The sequence below is a fragment of the Urocitellus parryii genome, chromosome 5 (assembly GCF_045843805.1).
Source record: "Urocitellus parryii isolate mUroPar1 chromosome 5, mUroPar1.hap1, whole genome shotgun sequence".
Taxonomy (NCBI): domain Eukaryota; kingdom Metazoa; phylum Chordata; class Mammalia; order Rodentia; family Sciuridae; genus Urocitellus; species Urocitellus parryii.
The window spans coordinates 20,641,533-20,661,730 of record NC_135535.1 but is presented as its reverse complement, the minus strand read 5'-3'; the positions used below and the strand labels follow the sequence as shown (position 1 = coordinate 20,661,730).

At 36.9% G+C, this 20,198-nt stretch overlaps 1 protein-coding gene across 2 annotated transcripts in view; it reads right to left on the bottom strand.

Annotated features, from left to right (window-relative positions):
• Bltp3b (bridge-like lipid transfer protein family member 3B) overlaps positions 1-15,597 on the bottom strand; it is a 93,590-nt gene extending 77,993 nt beyond the window's left edge. Inside the window, exons 1-2 of one of the 2 annotated variants that reach the window (XM_026397666.2) lie at positions 15,305-15,597; positions 3,691-3,837 (exon numbers count right to left, since the gene is read on the bottom strand). Coding sequence is in view for 1 of the 2 variants with exons in the window: in XM_026397659.2 (XP_026253444.2) it covers positions 15,305-15,348 (44 nt within the window). In the remaining variant the exon portion in view is untranslated. The remainder of the gene's footprint in view (positions 1-3,690; positions 3,838-15,304) is intronic. The other variant, XM_026397659.2, reaches the window with a different exon arrangement.
• Positions 15,598-20,198: the final 4,601 nt, after the last annotated feature.

Here is a 20,198-nt window from a genome sequence, read left to right as displayed (position 1 = left end):
TCCTCTTTTTTTTAATATTTATTTTTTTAGGTTTTTTTTTTAAGGTGGACACAATATCTTTATTTTACATTTATGTAGTGCTGAGAATCGAACTCAGTGCCTGACGCATGCTAGGCGAGCATGCTACCACTTGAGCCACATCCACAGCCCCTGGCCTATATGTTTTAAAAAACATCTTAATTTGTTACTAACACTAAAAATAAATGAGTAAAACCTACATTAAAATCTGGATACATAGATTTTGTTGAAATGTTAGAAGACCTGACAAAACTAAAAATATATCCTTCATGACAAAAAAAAAAGCATTAGGCTCTTCAGAAACTTAGACCATTAAGACAGAGTTTCTGCTTTTCAAAGATCACACAGTTTATTTTTAAAGACAAGCATATAAACAAATCATTGCAGTATATTACAATCTTACTCTGTGCCAGGAACCATATGATTGATGTTACAATAAAAATGAGAACAGGACAAAATGGAGGCACAAGGAATGAGTGATCAATTCTGTTAATAGTAAAGAAGACTGTTTTTCGAAGGCTTTATAGAGGAGGCAGCATTTGAGCTGTTTTTAAGAGTAAGGCAGAGAAAAGAGCATTTCAGACAGAAGCAATAGCATGTTCAAGGTTATACAGTAACATACAGTGGGCCCAGATATAATATAAGGAACTGGATAGTTTGGAAAGAAACTACATGCCTTGAGAAATGAACAAGAAAGACTCTTGTTTTTCATAACAAAGAATACGGGTTTAATCCTATGTATCAATGTTGCTCTCACAATGCCCCTAAGGAGATTCATGGTTCATCCCAGGTGGGAAAAGAAATAAAAAAGGAAAGGATAAGCCAGATAACCTCCCCTGACACTGGTTCAACTAGAAGTCTATTTTTTTTAATATTTATTTTTAGTTGTAGTTGGACACAACACGTTTATTTTATTTATTTATTTTTATGTGGTGCTGAGGATCAAACCCAGGGTCTCGCACGTGCTGGGCGAGCACTCTACCACCAAGCCACAACCTCAGCCCCTAAAACTCTATTTTTGTAAATTTTATGTACTCAAGTTCAATCTTTAGAATTCTCTGGAACAACAACAAAAAAAAATTATTTTACAAATAAAATTAAAGATAAGCTAAAACAGGAGTCATTAAAAGATTTTTAGCAAGAAATTAAATAAGATTCACATTTTTGAACATTTATCTGATAAGAGTGACAAATATGAACAGGGAAGTATGAGACCAGAAGGAAATGAGAACATTTAATTGCAACAACTGATAAAGAAATAATAAATTAAATCTGGGTAGTAACAAGTGAGATTCAAATCTGTGCCAAGTAGTCTGGTACAGTAGATCCAAGATAAGAGCATAAATTAAGGAGTTATTTAAATAAAAAAGAATCATGACTAATTAAAACCATAACTAAAGAAAAAGAAGTTAAATTTAGTAGGCAACTTGAAAAAACACCTAGATAGCTGTGGTTCTGGGGTAGGACAGAAGAAATAAAAAATAGGTAGGAAGGAGACATAAAAGAAAGATAAGAAAATATAATATAATATATATAATATAATCTGAGTTTCTGCATACTTTTCTAGGTCTGTCATTCCCAAGCCAGTCTTTCTCCCAGGCCTGCACTCTCAAATTTCTGGAAAATCTGTAAATCTTAAAGTTACCATAAATACTCCCATTTTTAAAAATTACTTTGTATACTATTCGCCCCCCAATAAGTAGATTAAGAAAGATACAAGATTTGAAAAATCTATAATTCAGGGGATTTTCCAATGTGATCTACTGAATAAAATAATGGAGACCACGTCAGCCTGAGAATCCTAAGAAAGATCAGACTGATGTCATCCTCACGTATTTTCCCATACCACTCATCAAGTTTCCTTTTAAAAAGCCTGAGAACCCTCAAATCATCATTCCCACATTCTCCTTTTATTTATTTTTGGTACCAGGGATTGAATCCAGGATTGAATCCAATGTGGCTTAACTACTGAGCCACATTCCCCAGTCCTTTTCATTTTTTATTATGAGATAGGGTCTCACCAAATTGCTTAGGACCTTGCTAAATTGCTGAGGCTGGCTTTGAACTTGCAATCCTCCTTTCTCAGCCTCCCAAGCCACTGGGATTACAGGCATGTGCCACTGTGCCCAGTCCACATTCTACTTTTAATGTATATCTCTTTACTTACGTAAATTTGTGTCTATGACTCATGCATACTGAAATTCTTTTCTGTCACATATGTTAAGGACCCCACTTGTCCTGAGTTGAGTTCCCCCTTCTCCAAGAACTTCTTGGGACCCTCTTGCAGTGAGAGCTTAAATTTGGAATACAATCATAACTCATTTTCAATAAATGCAGTACTAATATGGCCAAAAAAGATACGTTAAGGAGGTGTTATCTAGAAAAAGCCAAGAATTACAGTTGTTACTATGCTTCATGAACAACTGTCCCAGAGGATTTGCTGGAGATATACAAAACAAGAACTATCTCTCAGTGTCATTATAAGCAACAAGACTTTAATTATCAATAAAAAATGAATCTGCCTGGCATCTTTCCTTTGGCAATTTTGGTTGAGATCCTGATTCCCAAATGATAGCATGGAATTTAGGCACACAAGAATGGAAAACAATGTTTAGGTCATTGTACTACTTCTAGTTAGCATATGGCAACAAGTTTATCAACCATTCCATTACCCCTAGGATAAGTATGTAATGAGTTGCATTATTTCACTCATGATTACTTTTATTTTACAGTGCTGGGGGTCAAACTTAGGGCCTCATATATGCTATACAAGTGCTCTGCCTCTGAGGTACACCACAGCCAACAGTTAGTTTTTAATTAACTATTTATTTACAAGACTTTCAGAAAAGGTTCAAAGTATTTATGTAGATTAATTTCCTAAGGATTATAAGTGTTCAAAGATATGAGTTTCGAGTTTTTCTTTGAATCCCATGTTAAAAGAAATTCAGCACTATTTTCCTGAGTTTGGTTTTATAACATAAAAATTGCTTTCCCTGGAAATGAATTTTTAAAGGGGTCAGGGAAGGGCAGAAGAAAAAAAGGATGGGAAACCCTTACGTTCCACAAAAATGAATCCCATTTGTACTACTGTTGTCTTATTTCAACCTCTATGATAAAGATTATAATTAATATTAAACACACAAAATAAACTCTTGAGTCCTTCAATGATGAATGAGAGAATTGCTTAAAACATCCTCATTACCAAAAAAGCCTTCAGATCTCACTAATTATATTAGACCATGAAACCTTACCTATTATAATAGATCAAATACTAATTACTATTTCCAAATAACTGGCTGTAAATTATAAAATTCTCCCTTGCAACATCAGAAAGAACTGGTTACAACTTTAAGTGCTCACCAAACCTAGAGAAGTCATTTTTCTAAAAGATTACATGAGCTTAGAGCTACCTAGTAAAGAAAGTGAAATCAGAATAATTCTCAAACTATCATTATGGGGGGCTGGGGATATGGCTCAAGCGATAGCGCGCTCGCCCGGCATGCATGCGGCCCAGGTTCGATCCTCAGCACCACATACAAACAAAGATGTTGGTCCACTGAAAACTAAAAAATAAATATTAAAAAAAAAAAGTATCATTATGATGGGGGGCGAGCATTGTAAGTGCTTGCATTTACAGAAAGAAAAAAGAAGAATGGGGAATAGAAGTATTACCTGAGGGCAGGAAATTCAGACAAAAGGTCCCTATTCCTGATGAAAGCAAGTAGTCAGTTGCCAGGGTTTCTTAGACTCTTCTGGTACTCATTTAGGTGATTATGCAATTCACAGCACATCAATCTCCACCAAAGCCAGCAGGGAACGCTGCAGGGAATGGGTGGGTACACAGGGGGCACAGAAGGGAGCAAGTTTAAGGGAAGGGAGAGGAAAGGAATGATATGATAAAAATATTTAGCTGTGATGCACTTTAAAAAAATACAGTTGTATTTCATACTGGATTAACCAAAGGCAAACACTGCATACATAGCTAAGATGAATTAACCATTCAGGATTTTCTGTCTACCACTGGTATTATTATTACTGTATTACATTCATATTTTTAAAAGAATTTTTTATTAAAATTTTAATCAATGAAAATGAAATAGCTATTTTATATACAAATTGTGTAAAGGATGAAGTATCTAATTTAACACTAAATGAAATCAATTAAGATTGGCACTCTTCAAAACAAGCAACCTACAAATACAAATTAGCACATCAATTTAACTGCCAAGAGCCTCAATTAAAACTATAATCCTCATTTCTGAGAAAACTGAGGTACAAAATTACCTATGAAAAATAATCCATAAGCCAAAGAAAGATACAATAAAATATTATATATACTTAAAAATGTATTAAAAAACTATATATTTTCTAGGAAAAAAACATTTAAATTAAATTTTTTGGATATAAGTCAACTTTTTAAACGTGCCAAAAATGTATGTAGGGCAACCAATATATGTCCTATGAATTCCATGGAAGTCAAAGCAGTAGAACAAATTTATTTCTCCAGCCGGTTCAAATGTTTTTGAACAACTTCTACATAACATGGATGCTAAAGAAACTGTGGTGAACAAAGAAGCACAGACACTGCCCTTGTAATTTAAAGCTTATGAAGGTGATTCTGCCCTTAAAGAGATGACAATCAACAGAACTAACAAAAATGAAGCATCTGTTTTGATTTTAAAAAAAAAGATATATTTTAAAACCTAAATGAGTTTTAAAATGAAGGATATTAGCAAAGACTAACTTAATTAAAATTGCCCATGAAAAATGCACTTCTAAAATGAAGTCTGAGACACAATGGCCTTTCGTGAAGGAATGCAGATAATCTGGCTACAGAAAGTAAGACAAGGGGCTGGGGATGTGGCTCAAGCGGTAGAGCGCTCGCCTGGCATGCGTGCGGCCCGGGTTCGATCCTCAGCACCACATACCAACAAAGATGTTGTGTCCGCCGAGAACTAAAAAATAAATATTAAAAAATTCATTCTCTCTCTCTCTCTCTCTCTCTCTCTCTCTCTCTCTCACTCTCTTTAAAAAAAAAAAAGAGTACAGTTTTGGAAAATAAAATCTCTAGCAAACTGAATAAACTTAAAAAAAAATTCCCTTAACTTCTCTATATATTTGCCTTACATAATTATTTTGTATGCATGCCCTAGTCAAACAAATTTAATGACTATTTCTATCCTCAAGTCATTTATGTGATTTTATTTCATTATTTCTTTACAAGCTAATCTAACAGACCACCTTTGTCTCATGATCTCTCCTGTTAAAAGTTGAATATAGTGGACTGGGGTTAAAAGTTGAATATAGTGGACAGCGGTAGAATGCTTGCCTAGCACGCTTGTGGCACTAGGTTTGATCCTCAGCACCACATAAAATAAGTAAATAAAGGTATAAAACAATTAACCCTCTCATAAGACTTATATTCTATCTTTAATTCTATTTATTGGCCCATCTACCAAAATGTTTCCATAAAGCATTCATATACCTTAATTTTCTTGTAATCCTATAGAACCTTCCATAAGTACTGGTAGGAAAAAAAAATGAACAACCTATCAACGGAGATAATAAGATAAAGCTCATATTTTTTGGTTGTCCCTTTTTATAGTATATCTCAGTTATATATAAAGTTGTTTCACAGCAGAAGTAAATGTTTGAGAAAGAAACTCAATATCTAAACGTATTGTTTTATCAAATTTTAAAATCACCAAATTTTCTGGTATCACTAAGTTACTCCTAAATATTAATTCTTAATAACAAAAATAATGGGTTTACAAATAGACAAGAGTGGAGGAAAACAACACCCAACGCTATGCTAAAAAAAAAAAAGCCAGAGATCCTTCCTTTCTTTTTTGAAAAATAAGTCAACCTCTATCAAAATTTTCAGTGTTAATACATAACTATTCTTGTTACAATAACAATGAAATTAAATTGCATTATGTTAAGCCAAAATCAGCAGGTCAAGGATTATGTTTTGGGAAACTGGAGAAGAAAAAGGGAAAGAAAGGTTAGGAGAATCTCATGAAAATCAAAAGGACATCAGTAGAGTACAAGAAAGGGACCATAGGGGGGGAAGAGAGAAGGGAAAGGAAAAATACTTGGAAATGATACTGACCAAAATATACTATTATATTGTGCGCATATACGAATATGTAACAAATTCCACCATTATGAACAAGTGAAATGCACCAATAAAAAATGAAAACCAAAAGCTTGGTGTCAATATAACTCCTTATTTTTCACTCACAGAAACAAAGTCTTCTACTTGTATTTACAGCAAACTGAACTTCAATTACCAGTACCCACTGCTAAATACCAATGCATAATATTAAATCTATGTAATATGCATAACTGTAAGCATATATAATTGATAAAAGATTAACTTATTAAATAAGAGCTTAGACTGGAAACTGCAGTACTAAGGCAAAGTGTAATACTGCAAAAAAATAAAATTATCTAAGTAAAAAGAAATGAAGAAATTATGTTTCTGAACTTCAAAGAATTGCTGAGTCAAAATATTATGGTCCTCTAACTTCAAAGGGTTACAGAGCTTAAGGACTATAATCATCTTGTAAAGGATATGCAGCGGAGGATGGTAAAACACCATACAGGGGTAATAGGACAGTGCTGAAAATTCAGTACAAGAAAAGCAAACTGACCCGGGTGCAGTGGAGCACGCCAGTAATCCCAGATGCTTAGGAGGATCATGAGTTCAAAGCCTGCCTCAGCGATGGTGAGGCACTAAGCAACTCAGTGAGACCGTGTCTCTAAACAAAATACAAAATAGGGCTGGGGATATGGCTCAGTGATTCAGTGCCCCTGAGTTCAATCCCCGGTACCAAAAAGAAAAGTAAACTGTTAGATGGATACAATAACCTAAACCGGCAGCAGAGAAAAATCAATTAAAATGATAGTGGACTAGTAGCTTTACCACCCAGCATTATCTGTCAGACCTCAGGTAAAAGACAAATCTTAACATTTTAATAATCTCCTTCACTGATAGAGAAATAGATCCCTTCTGATTCTAAGAGGTAATATTACAACATGTACTAGAGCAAGTATTCAATTCTCATTTCGCTTGAAGTTTTCAAATCAATGTGAAAATAACTTTTATAAGAATCAAAATCTGGTTCTAGTTGGAAATTAATGTGAAAGAAACAGAGTCCTGTTCTATTTCAGATATTTGTATATACTATTCTTCAGAGCATCCCTCAACTCACAATTCACTGTAGTAATTACTTACTGTACAATGCCAGGGATGACCACACAAAAACACTGCCATTGTTGTTGCCAAACTAAAACCTTTATTCTAAATCACATCAAAAATAAAACGGGAGAACGTCTCCATTTAGATAACCTAATATTCACCCAAATTAATGTATCCAAAATTGAACTCGAGTTTTCCCATAAGCCTGGTCCTTCTGCAGTCTTCTCTAGTTTAGTAAATTGCAATTTCATCTTGTCAGTTGCTTAATGTGAAAATCTTTGAAGTCATTCACTATTGTTCTCTCAATTCACCTCTGTAGATCAATCCTGGCTCTATCTTCAAAGTGTATCTAAAAACTATTTCACCATGTTACTGGTATCATCTACCTTAGTACCAGTAACTTGATTAGTTAATAATCTCATCTTTGGCCTACTGTTTTTGCCCTTGTCCTATTTCCCACACTGCTGCCACAGTGATCTTAGGCTGACAGGCTTCCAGTAGCTTCCAATTTCACTCAGAGTCAAAGTCAAAGTCATTATGAATTCCCACATTATCTGGCCTTCGTATTCTCTTTGATCTCTTCTTTATCCCTCTTCACTCCACCTATAGTAGAGGCTTGGTATACTTAAAAAATGACAGGCTCTCCCACCTCAAGACCCTTTGCATTTGCTCCCACCACCTCTTTCAGTTCTCTTCCCAAATAATACCTTCTCAATTTAGCATTCCCAATCACCAAATTTATCATTTTTTTTTTAAAGAGAGAGTGACACTGAGAGGAGAGAGAGAGAGAGAGAATTTTTTTTTTAATATTTATTTTTTAGTTCTCGGCGGACACAACATCTTTGTTGGTATGTGGTGCTGAGGATCGAACCCGGGCCGCACGCATACCAGGTGAGCGCGCTACCGCTTGAGCCACATCCCCAGCCCGAATCACCAAATTTAAAACCGCAAACTCTATATAAGAACAAATCCCACCATTATGTACAATTATAATGCACCAAAAAAAATGTAAAAAACACCACAAACTCCATTTCTACCTTCCTGAACTTCCTATCCCCTTTCCCTTTGTTATTTTTTCCAAAAGTACTTAACACAAATTGATATATTATGTATTTCACTTATTGACTTACTGTCTTCCTCCTCTAATTAAAATGTAAACACTTACTAGAGTAGAGATTTTTGACTATTTTGTTAACTGCTATATCCATAGCACTCTGGAGCAGTATTGCATAAAGCAGGCACTGAGTAAATTATGTGTTAAACAACTAATATATCTAGTGTAAAATCCATGTTACTAGAAATTCTGGAAAATGAATACTGTCGATTTAAAGAAACCAAAATTTACTCTAAAACAAACCCCAAACTGCCCAACATGGTAGGACTCACCTGTAATCATAGCAGCTAGTGAGGCTGAGGCAGGAGGATCCCAAATTCAAAGCTAGCCTCAGCAACTTAGCAACCTAAAGAGACCCTGTCTCAATAAAAAACAATTTTAAAAAGGGCTGGGGATGTGGCTAAGTGGTTAAGAACTTCTGGGTTAAATTCTTGGAACCAAAAAACAAAACAACCATGACCAATTTACTTATAATCCAAAAAGCAATACTTAACTCATTTTTTTTCCCAGTTGCCTACTCTAAGTAAACCCATCTCACAAATTTCACATGGCAGGACAGTTTAGAAATAGCTATAGTTAGTGATCCTACTCATGCCTCTCAAATAGAATCAAAATAGAATCACTGAAATTTCCCAAGAGCTGAGACCAGGTCTTACCCATCCTTGTATCCCTAATTCCCAATATTTGGCACATGCAAGTGCTTAAAAATCTGAAATAGATACATTCTCAAAAATTATTTATTTATTAAGTTTTACCATAAAAGTGAAGCATGTGAATAATCAGCCTTTAAATAATGACATGAAATTATTTGACAGTATAAGCAACAGACGACTCTATGTCACAATGATATTTATAGACCTAGCAATATTCATTTCCGATTACATGCACCCAAACTTCTCTTTAGCAACTTACTTCCATGGCCATGTCTGAGCAAACTAGGCTTATTTTGGCCTCTAAAATCTTAAAGCTTCAAGATGACACTTTTAGACAAAAACTCCAATCCCTGCAAACTCTCATTTCTTTTCGCTACTGCTCTTCTACCTGGATAGCATTTGCAATTCTTTGAGGTTCTTTCCTTTTTTCTCCAGATGGTATCTTCTCTCCTCTTTCCTTTAGAGGCCCATCCTACCAACACCTTGTGAGGTACTCTATACTTGTGAGGTACTCTATCACACTGCTATTCAGTCACAAAATCCTGCAACCCTTCCTTATCTCCACAAGAATATTCTGAACATTCAGTGGTCTTCTCAGCCACCTGCTCCTTCTATTTGTTCCTTCCTCCTAGTTTACAGAACAAGTCGGAACAGGTCTGGATCCAATCCTTTCCAACTCTCATTCTCCGACTTTCCTATGAATTCCGAAAGACATCAATATCCTACCAATACATTAGTTTTCTACTTGAGTTACTTGAAGGCTCTATATTTTCACCTGATGTTGCTCCTGAACCCTATATTCCAAAAACCAGACTTCTATACTGATCATATCACTCTTTTATCTGGAATTCTTTTAATTAGTCACTCTCCAACTCAGGGAGTAAGTTCAATTTCCTTAACATAGCAAATGAGGATCCTGGAAATCTAATTTACGTCACTATTACAGATACAAGCAAAGCAGCAACCTTGACTCAAAATAATTCTGACCATAACCATACCTTTGTTGTACATTCCTTTGCCATTGTTAATTGATCTAGGAATAGACAGAACTGGGTCACATAGAATTCCTGTCCCAGCAATCTGATATTTGACAGGAGAGATCAGAGACTAGAAATTTTGAGAGATGGGTCAGCATCTCTCAATTGTGGTTCTCAATCAGGAACAATTTTGTCCTCCAGTGGATGTTTGGCAATGTCTAGAAGCATTGAACATCCTATAAGAGACAGAACAGCCCTCCACAACAAAGAATTATCTAGACCAAATGTCAATAATACTGAGATTCAGAAACCCTGCTCCAAGAGGAAGTTTCAGGAATTCTTTCAATGAGTTTTTAAGAGTTGGATGGTTCCTGCCCTTCTCTTGATTTGCCATTGAGATCTTCCTTTGATTCTGTGACCTACCACAATAACTTTTTAAATATTTCAGGTTTCTGTTGTTTGCAGACAATATAAGCTTAACTAGAAAAATGTCCTAGCTCAATCATTTGATACACATCTGTATACTTTAAACCAGTTTTTCAACCATCTAAATTATACTGACATTTGAGCCAAAAATTTGTTATTGTAGGGAACTGTGCTATGCATTATAGGATATTTAGCAGCATCCCTGGCCTCTACTAATAGTAGATGCCAATAGTACCACCCCTCTAAGTCATGACAATAAAAAAAAGTCTCCAAGCTGGGCCTGGTGGCACATGTCTATAATCACAATGGCTCAGGAAGCTGAGGCAGGAGGAACACAAGTTCAAAGCCAGCCTCAGCAAAAGCAATATGCTAAAGCAACTCAGTGAGACCCTGTCTCTAAATAAAATATAAAATAGGGGTGGGGATGTGGCTCAGTGGTCCATTACCTCCCCCCAAACCATTGACAAATGTCCCCTGAGGGGCAAAACTGCCTATGGTTGACAATCACTGCTTTAAACTATACAGATTCCATCCATGCACTTGAATTTATGTCCTAGCAGCCAATTCCCAGTTCCCAGAAAACCTTATGTATAGATAGCACAGAATAACCTGAGGCCAGGGGAATGAGAAGAAGATCTGTATCTGAATCTTCCCTACAGCTTAACATATGACCTGAAAACATACCTATACACACATGTGTAAACACACACCAAGTAACAGATATGAAGATCTTGACCTGAAATGTCGCTCCCACTCCTATTTCCTTTCTTACATTTGCTATAACTTTTCTTTTTGAGAGAGAGAGAGAGAGAGAGAGAGAGAGAGAATTTTTTTTTTATACTTATTTTTCGGTTTTTGGCAGACACATCTTTGTTTGTATATGGTGCTGAGGATCGAACCCGGGCCGAACGCATGCCAGGCGAGCGTGCTACCACTTGAGCCACATCCCCAGCCCCAACTTTTTTATTTTATTTTATTTTTTAACTTTCTACTCCTTTGTGGGGGGAAAAAAAAAATTCTCTTAGAAAAGCCTCCAACAGGGCTGGGGTTGTAGTTCAGTAGTAGAGCCCCTATCTAGCATGTTGAGGCATTGGGTTTGATTCTTAGAACTGCGCAATAAATAAATAAATAAAATATAAAGGTCCACTGACAACTAAAAAAATATTTTTTTAAATACAGAAAACCTCAAACACATACCCTCTGCTGATCTAGTATAAAGGATCTGGGTAATTTCTCCTTCAAAGTATTTTCCTGTTCCACTTCTCTTAAAAATGTAATTTCTCAGGCTGGGGTTGTAACTCAGTGGTACAGCACTTGCCTAGCACAGGTGAGGCACTGGGTTCAACTTTCAGCCCCACATAAAATAAATCAATAAAGGTACTGTGTCCATCTATAACTAAAAATATTTTTTAAATGTAACTTATCTAACCTTCTTCTCCCTCAAACACACTCCCTGTCCTCCAATGAGATTATTCAAGCACATAAACTTTTGATTCATGTAAAAGATGCTAGGAATACATACTAAAGAACAATTAGGCAAGGAACAGCATTATATAAATTTATACTTCTCAACTAGTTCAGCATTTACTCAGCGCATTTGTCAATCTCTCAAGTACAACTATCTTTCATATTTTTCCAATAAATCAGCTTCTCAAATCCCTACATCTGATCAACAATGTTAGTTTTAATCTCATAATTTTACTATACCTCAATATCAAGGCTCAGAGTGAGCATTCTCTTCTCTCCTGTTGTTTTCTAAATAATGTTCTTCCTTACTGGATGAATAATCCCTACATAAGATCCTACAGAACAGGTCATTTTTTAATTTATTTTCCAGGACTCAAAACTCATTAATGAGGGGCTGGGGATGTGGCTCAAGCGGTAGCGCGCTCGCCTGGCATGCGTGCAGCTCGGGTTCGATCCTTGGCACCACATACCAACAAAAAGATGTTGTGTCCGCCGAGAACTAAAAAAATAAATATTAAAAATTCTCTCTCTCTCTCTCTCTCTCTCTCCTCTCTCACTCTCTCTTTAAAAAAAAAAACTCATTAATGATTTAATTGCCCATTCCTTCTTAAAAAAACAAGAAAACTGGTCATCTTCAAATCTGTGATAATATGGGTAGCATATAGTCTTGCCTCAATGTGAGGGAAAGTCAGCTCAACCACACTATTCATTCAACATAAATGGTTACTGAGTGTCTAGTTTATGCTAACCTCAAGAGAAAAATCTCTTCCTTCATGCAGTTTACATTCATTTAAGTAGTGCCAAATAGCAAATAAATATGTATTAGGATGGATAAGGATGAGTGCTACAGGAAAAAATAAAAGTAAGCAAAACAGATGAAGCATGGGGCCCACAATTTTCAACTGTGTGGTCAATTTTCAACTTTGACAGAGTGCCATGGGTTGCGCCCACAGGCCACACTAGATGTCTATTATTAGAAAGTTATTTGTTTTGAGTATTTCCTGTTAAACTGTATTCCAGATCACCGATCAATATAGTGACATCTTCATGACAATGGATAATCTATACAATTAAACTTGATGCAGACAATTTCAAAAGTTCATTCCTATTAGAATAAATATAATTTATCACAACACTTGCCTTTTTTGTCTATTATAAATAGCCTTTAGATTAATCAAAAACTATTTTTTTCTTAGAAAGTTTACAACAATACCACTAAATACAATGTTAACCAAAAGTATGAATGCAACATTCTTCAGTCATCTAAGGCTGTTCGGAAGTATAAAATAAAATAACTGAAAATACAAGTATTCAAAAAACTCATTTCTGGAAAAAAAATCATCTTTACTATCTACCTCAAAGCTATACAAGTTATAAAGCAAGGACTTTCATGTGTAACTAATTAAAACAAATTAAAAAATAATAATAATAAAGTAAGGACTTAATTCTAAATACATAGGTATTTTATGAAGTAAGCCATTACTCTTCGGTTCAAGAGTCCTTCTCAAATGGACTACAGGAGAATTAAACGCTAATGCTCTAAGACACTTATTGATTGATATAAATTTTTGTCTAGGCATCTAGAGTGGTACTAGCTATATACCATCACCCGTGGAAAAACGAGACGGCATTCAAATCATTTTCTCAGGTCTGAATTTTCTTATGGAACTAGGTAGGAGACGGGGGTGGGGCATCTGATAAAAGTATCTAAATAATGAAAGAAAAGAAAACCTTCTTCCAAAATAAGAGAGATCAACACTTTACTATATATGTGCAATTTTAAAAGAAACTTTCCAGTTAGTGAAAATATTAAGAAATACATATTCAAAAACGTTGTTAATTTGCTACATTAAAACAACTATATCATATTTAATGTTACAAGACAGGAAAATACTTGCTGAATCACAGAAGTACTGTTTTTGTTTCCCAACATATTGTAAGGGTCCGGCGGAGGTCGGAGGGAGAGACCACACAAGAGACCAGCCTCATGCAATTGCAGGGGGAAGTTTTATTGAACCAGCATGCTGGGGCTCAAGGGTCACTCAGGAAGGGAGAGCAGCCCAGAGCCCAGAGCAGAGGTCAAGGAGAGCTTAAGTACACTTTTTGGAGAGGGGGGGGGGGGGGGGGGCTTTGCATACATCAGAACAAATCATACATGATTCTGGGCAGGGGTGATTGGTTTTGGAGCCTAGATGCTTACATACTGAGCTATTTGGAGCCCTTAGCTAATAAACAACCAGGGAATCAATGGAAATATTTACTGGGCAGTTCAGGTATTGTTCTAACAGCTACAGAGATTACAGGTTCCGGGGGTAGCAGAGGAATTTTAACAATACCTGGCCTATTATTATTATTTTTTGCCCAAGCCTTTCAATTTAGAAACTTTACAATGCCCAATCTTTTACACTTTAACTCAGACTCTTGCAGCTTAGAATCAGCTTAGAAATTTTACCTTTACATTATATCACCTGTGGTATAAAATAATCTGGAAAATCAAGAATTATGTTTACTGTAAAAAGCTAGGGTTACACCGGAGTCTCTTCCTAAAATCAGTTTCAAGTAATCATTAGCTAACAAATTACAGAGGGATCCTAACCAAGTGCTGTGACTTCCTTGTTACCAACTTGGAACAAGATCCTACATTTAGCTTGTCTTGAGACAAATATGGAGAAGCCCAGAGCAGTAACAAACTGCCAGTTTACTGAGTCATGTTTCTGACTAAAACTGTGTTATGAAATGGAAAGAATGACATGTCTAGGGTTTAATCACAGTTGTTAACGCCCTAAATTTAAGGGTCTCAAATGCAAAAGAAAGCAAAAACGCTCTTTAGGTAAGAATGAAGTGGGACTAAAATGACTTTGGAAAGAACTTGCCAAATCTGGGAACTCTGCGTTTAGACCTAACACAAATCCTAACTGTGCAAACAGGCACACCCTGTAATGCACCAGAAAGGGTACGCCAGGTAAAGGGAATGGAGAACAATCAATCACAAGGTTAACGTTTCACTGGAAAGACAGCCTCAGCCCCAAGAGTCCACACAGCACCAGACGCCCTCGGTTAACGGAACCGCTCTGCTCAAGACGGGCAAGCACCGAACCCTAGTTGGAACCTACCACATCAACTCGGTACCTGGCGACGCTTAGGTCAAATCCACCCAGGGCGCAGGCGTCCCCCAACCCCCGCAGCATGCCGCTCCCCGCCGCCCTCGACGCTTCTCTACGAGCTCGCCGGGGACAGAACCCACCCATGGCGGACTCCGAAGCCAGTCCCGGGCTCCGCAGGCGACTGGAGATCAGGCGCGGCGACCTCTGCCCGGACTGGAGCGGGACAGCCCCAGGGTCGCCTCCCGCAAGCTGCGAGCCCCCACGGCCCCCAAAGCCGCAGGTTGCCTCGAGTGCAGGATGGGGCGCAGGCAGACTGGCCCACGCCCGCGGCGCTCACTGACCTGGAGAGGTGCTTCAAGATCTGTTTCTTGATGATCCCAGCCATGGTGCCCAGGCAGGAGGCGCCGCGCTCTTGCTGGTCCTCACAGCCCCCTCACGCCGTGGCCGTCTCCTCTCTGCCCGGGCTAACCCGGCCGGAGGAGAGGCACTTGAGCGCTCACCCCAGGACACTCGAGGCCCCGGCTGACGCCAACAGCCGCCGCCGCTGCCGCCGCCGCCGAGAACCCCGAGCATGACGCTCAGGCCGCCGCGGCCGCCGCCGGCGCCATCTTGGCTGCAGCATCACCTAAGAGACCGGGGGAGGGTGGGGGTGGCGCGGCAGGCGCGGGCTAGGCGGGCGCGGGGCGGGGCCAATGCGACGTATGGTGGGAGGGGAAAGCCCCAGGCCACGCCCCACCGCCTGGACCTGCCGGCGGACTCTGAGCTGACATCATCTTACAGGGTCTTCAGACTCCAATCCCATAACCTATTTAGACTTTACTCCTTCCTCTGCTCTCTCTGGTCTCTGTTCCTGCCTCCATCAAAGAGTTGCCCTTCCACGTACTACTTCTGTTTTCATTTCCTCAGAAATTAACCCACAAATTGCTCTACTTGCTTTTTTCTTTTGAGCTACTCGGCTTTGTTCATATGCCTCCTGTGGTTTTTGTTTTGTTTTGTTTCTCTTTTGCTAAGATCTTTCCTTAGCTAAATACTGCAATTTATTATTTGCCCTGGATATGCCAGTCCTAAGAGAAGTAAAAGTTTTCAGCGTAGACTCAGAGGTGAGAAACCCCAAATTCAAGTCCCGACTTTGGAATTTTCTAGTAGTGTTAACCTGGAGAAAATTAGTTTTGTCCTCACTTTAATCATGTCAGAGATATGATAAACTGTGGTATAAAGATGCATTAAGAATTGTAATGCAATAATAATAATAATAATAATAATAATAATAATAGAGCTCAAAAAATAAATAAAAGAGATTAAAAAAAATAGGTTAGTGTCCTCACTGAAAGATGGCGGAGCTGGGGGGATTGTGCTGTTCATGCATCTAGGTAACTTTTGCTGGTCACCTATTGTGCAGGCAGTTTTCAGAAAATTTGCAACCTAGCAAAACAGTTACAATGTAGCCTCTTACATGTATGATGGGGAACCCCCCTTCCCCACTAATGAGAACAGAGTTGCATGAAGTATACAACCTTCCCATAAATCTTACCAGTGGTTTACCAAAGAGTTTGCCACTTTCAATTATATACTGTTTTTGAATGAAAGCAATCCCAAAGATTTGGGTTTTGAAAAAAAAAAAGTAATCTTTAAAAACTGCAAAAATAAAATTGAACTACTTGGAAGCTCTGATCCACAAAAACAACTCATTGCTGAAAATCCCTATTATGGGGAACAACTCCTTTGAGCTTGTATAGCGGCCGTGTCACAGGTGTTGGAGTCTTCCTAGAGAAGACTCATTAAAGCTGGCCATGCCCTGGGGAATATCAGGCCAGGCCACATGGAACTCAGTTCCTATGCTCAAGTGGGATGCTGTTTTTTAGCCCCAGACCTCACCTGTTGCTTCAGGCAACTTCCTGTTTTAATGGAGATCACTTGTATCTGTAGAGGAATAAACAAAATATCTTTGATTCAGTTTATGGGGTACAGTAAGCATTTTCAGACTAGCTGAACCTTTCACTTTGTTTTTTTCCAGGTGATAACTGGATAGACTGGTCTACCTACAGTTTTATAGACAATCAACACAGGACAGGAGCTTTCTGCTTGCCTGTAAACCACTCTCTGCCCCCAGGCTCTTAGTTGTCACAATAACCTGGTCCATAGCAGCTCTCTGTATACATTAGAAGTGTTTTAGTTTACACACACACAGTGAACACTTGTATATTTTAAAAGATAAAGAAGAGAGATTGGTGGAACTAATCTTCTCTTTTTAAAATTTATTTATTTATTTATTTATTTTAAAAGTTATTTATTTATCTTTTAGTAGATGTAGATGGACAGTATGCCTTTATATCATTTGTTTATTTTTATGTGGTGCTAAGGATAAAACTCAGTGCCTCACATGTGCCAGAAAAGTGCTTTACTCTTTGTCTACCTCAGTTATTTCATCTAGTGGAGATAATATTAATAGTATCCAATCATTTAACAAAGTGCCTCATATATAGTAAACTTATTAAATGCTAGATTACTATTAATTATCATTACTAAAATCAGAAGCAAGGGCATGACCATTTAGAGACAGATGTACAATGGAGGTAGTATTTCAAAGATAAGAATGAGTCACTTTAATTTATTAAAAATAATTTACCCTGAAATCAAAGAGCTGAATTTTTAAAAATATTTTTAAATTTATTTTTTAGTTTTAGGTGGACACCATGTCTATTTTATTTTTATTTGGTGCTGAGGATAGAACCCAGTGCCCCATGTGTGCTAGACAAGCATGCTACCACTGAGTCACAACTCCAGCCCCCAAAAGATCTGAATTTGAAACTCCATCTGCCTATTTTTTTTTTTTAGTTATGTGATTACAGGAAGTGTGTGGAACCTCTTTGAGCCCTGTAATGTAATAGCTTCCATGAGATTGTGAGGACTACCAAGATAATAAAGCAAAACTACTTAGAAGAGTGCATAACACAATAGAATCATAGCTATTGTTATCCATTCACTAGGAAGAAGAGAGTATTTTGGCAAATGGAATACAATTATGAAAAAGGATAACAGTGTGAAAGTTCAAGGCTATACATGGTATGTCATTAGAACAACATACAGATTCCTTTTCAAAATAATTTCAAAGAATCTCACAAGTTAATAATCATAATACCTTTTCATTGTGAAAAATGGTAATAATTTCACTTTTATTCTCTCTGGATTGATAGAATAAACAATACCACAAAACCAGCATGAAATCAGCAATGTTTCTAAATTAATTTACACATTTATTAATTGCTACTCAATTATCAAAGTATAATTTTGAAAAAAATAAAAGAATAACTATCATAAAATATGCAATGATTATACATTAATATTTATTAACCAGGCTGGGTGCAGTGGTGCATGCCCGTAATCCCAGCGGCTAGGGAGGCTGAGGCAGGAGGATCACAAGTTCAGAGCCAGCCTCAGTAATTTAGCTAGGCCCTAAGCAATTCAGTGAGACCCTGTCTCTAAATAAAATATAAAAAGGGGCTGAGGATATGGCTCAGTGTATAAGCGCCACTGGGTTCAATCCCTGGTACAAAAAAAAAAAAAACATACACACATATATATAATAATCCATTAATGTAGGAGCCAACAAGATAAGGTATAAGTCTGATCCAAGCATTAAGATGACTTAATGCATGTAAATCAGTTAACACATATTCATTATTATATATATGAAATTACATTTTTTAATGCTCTTAAAATTACACACTGTCAAAATATACATATATTTGAAGAGTGGAATCTACATGCTTGAGATTCTTTGTACCAAAATCTTCAAGGGGAGAGTGCATGGTGTGAAGGTGAAGAGAGTCAGAACTTTTACTGAATGGTTTGTGCCAGAGCTAGTTCAACTGGCTCATAAAAACCAATCATGTGCATCACTTATGTACTCTGAGTTCAGTGTTTGGTGACTTCACAGTAGTTTGAAATCAACCATGATGATAGTATTCATGGCATAGAAACAAATGAACACTATAATCCAGGGCGCATTTTCTCCTAGAGATCTAGTTGTTAAACTTTACTAGTACACTGATATAATATGGGTTGGAGGGAGATGAGATTTCATAAATGTGATAGCTGAACATTATTTCATAGGCAGTAGCAAGCCATGAAGACTTCTGGGAGGGTGAGTTGGGGAAAACAATTGTATTTCTTATTTAGCAAAATATTTACTGATAATTATTCTTTCAGTACAGAGGATGAAGTAGAGATTGGAAACAGAAAGTTCATTGAGTAGGTGGTGGCATTATTTCATGTGAGAGATAAGACAGTATAAGTAGAGATGGAGGAAGGTCAATGACAGATTCCAGAGATCCAGTTAAGGATAAGCAATCAAGGCAATTGAGGTTTCTAGCTTGGAGCAATGAGTGGATCTTGGGGAACACCAATAATTGAGATAAGTGGTATATGTGGAACAAGCAGTTTTGGAGAAAACGTGGTGCAAATTTGTTGTCTCTAAGGATTCCTCAGGATTTGTGGGTGGAAACTTTATAAGGTTATATTTAAGAGTAGAAATTCTGTTTTAAGTTTCATGTAGTATTTGATAATAGCTAAAGCCAAAAACAGGAATAATCTTGATTAAAAAGCAGGTAAATGGTGAGAAAAGCCAAAAAAAAAAAAAGTGCTGATGAAAAGGAGAGACAGAATTGAAAGAGTATATTTTAAGAGATGAAAAAAAAAAACAAATGAAATGACTGCTCTATAAGATTTATAAAGTACATTTGTTTGAAGAGATCTTATTACATTAATATTTAGTTGGAGAAAACAGAATAATTAAATTTGAATGTAATTGAGCATTCAATGAACTCTTTTTTAACAAAATGTTTTTATTTTATTTGTTTATTTTATTTTATGTGGTGCTAAAGATAGACCCCAGTGTCTCACACGTGCTAGGCAAGGACTCTGCAACTGAGTTACAGCCCCAGCCTTCAATGCACTTTTTTATATAAAGGGATATAGATACCAATAGAATAGAGTGCCCAACTTCAAGGAATTTACCACTTAGGCAAGTTAATAGAGGATGATCAATGGTCAAAGGCAGTGATAATAGTAATAACTATTTCTAGGTATTTGACTTTTATAATGTTCTCGTCCTGAAACAATTCTTCAAGGGAATGTTAATATTATTTCATTTTATATGAGGTAACTGAGACATAGTCTAGTGGCAGATCCAGGATTTGATTCAGCAGCTTAAATTTAGAGGCTGTGTTCTCAACC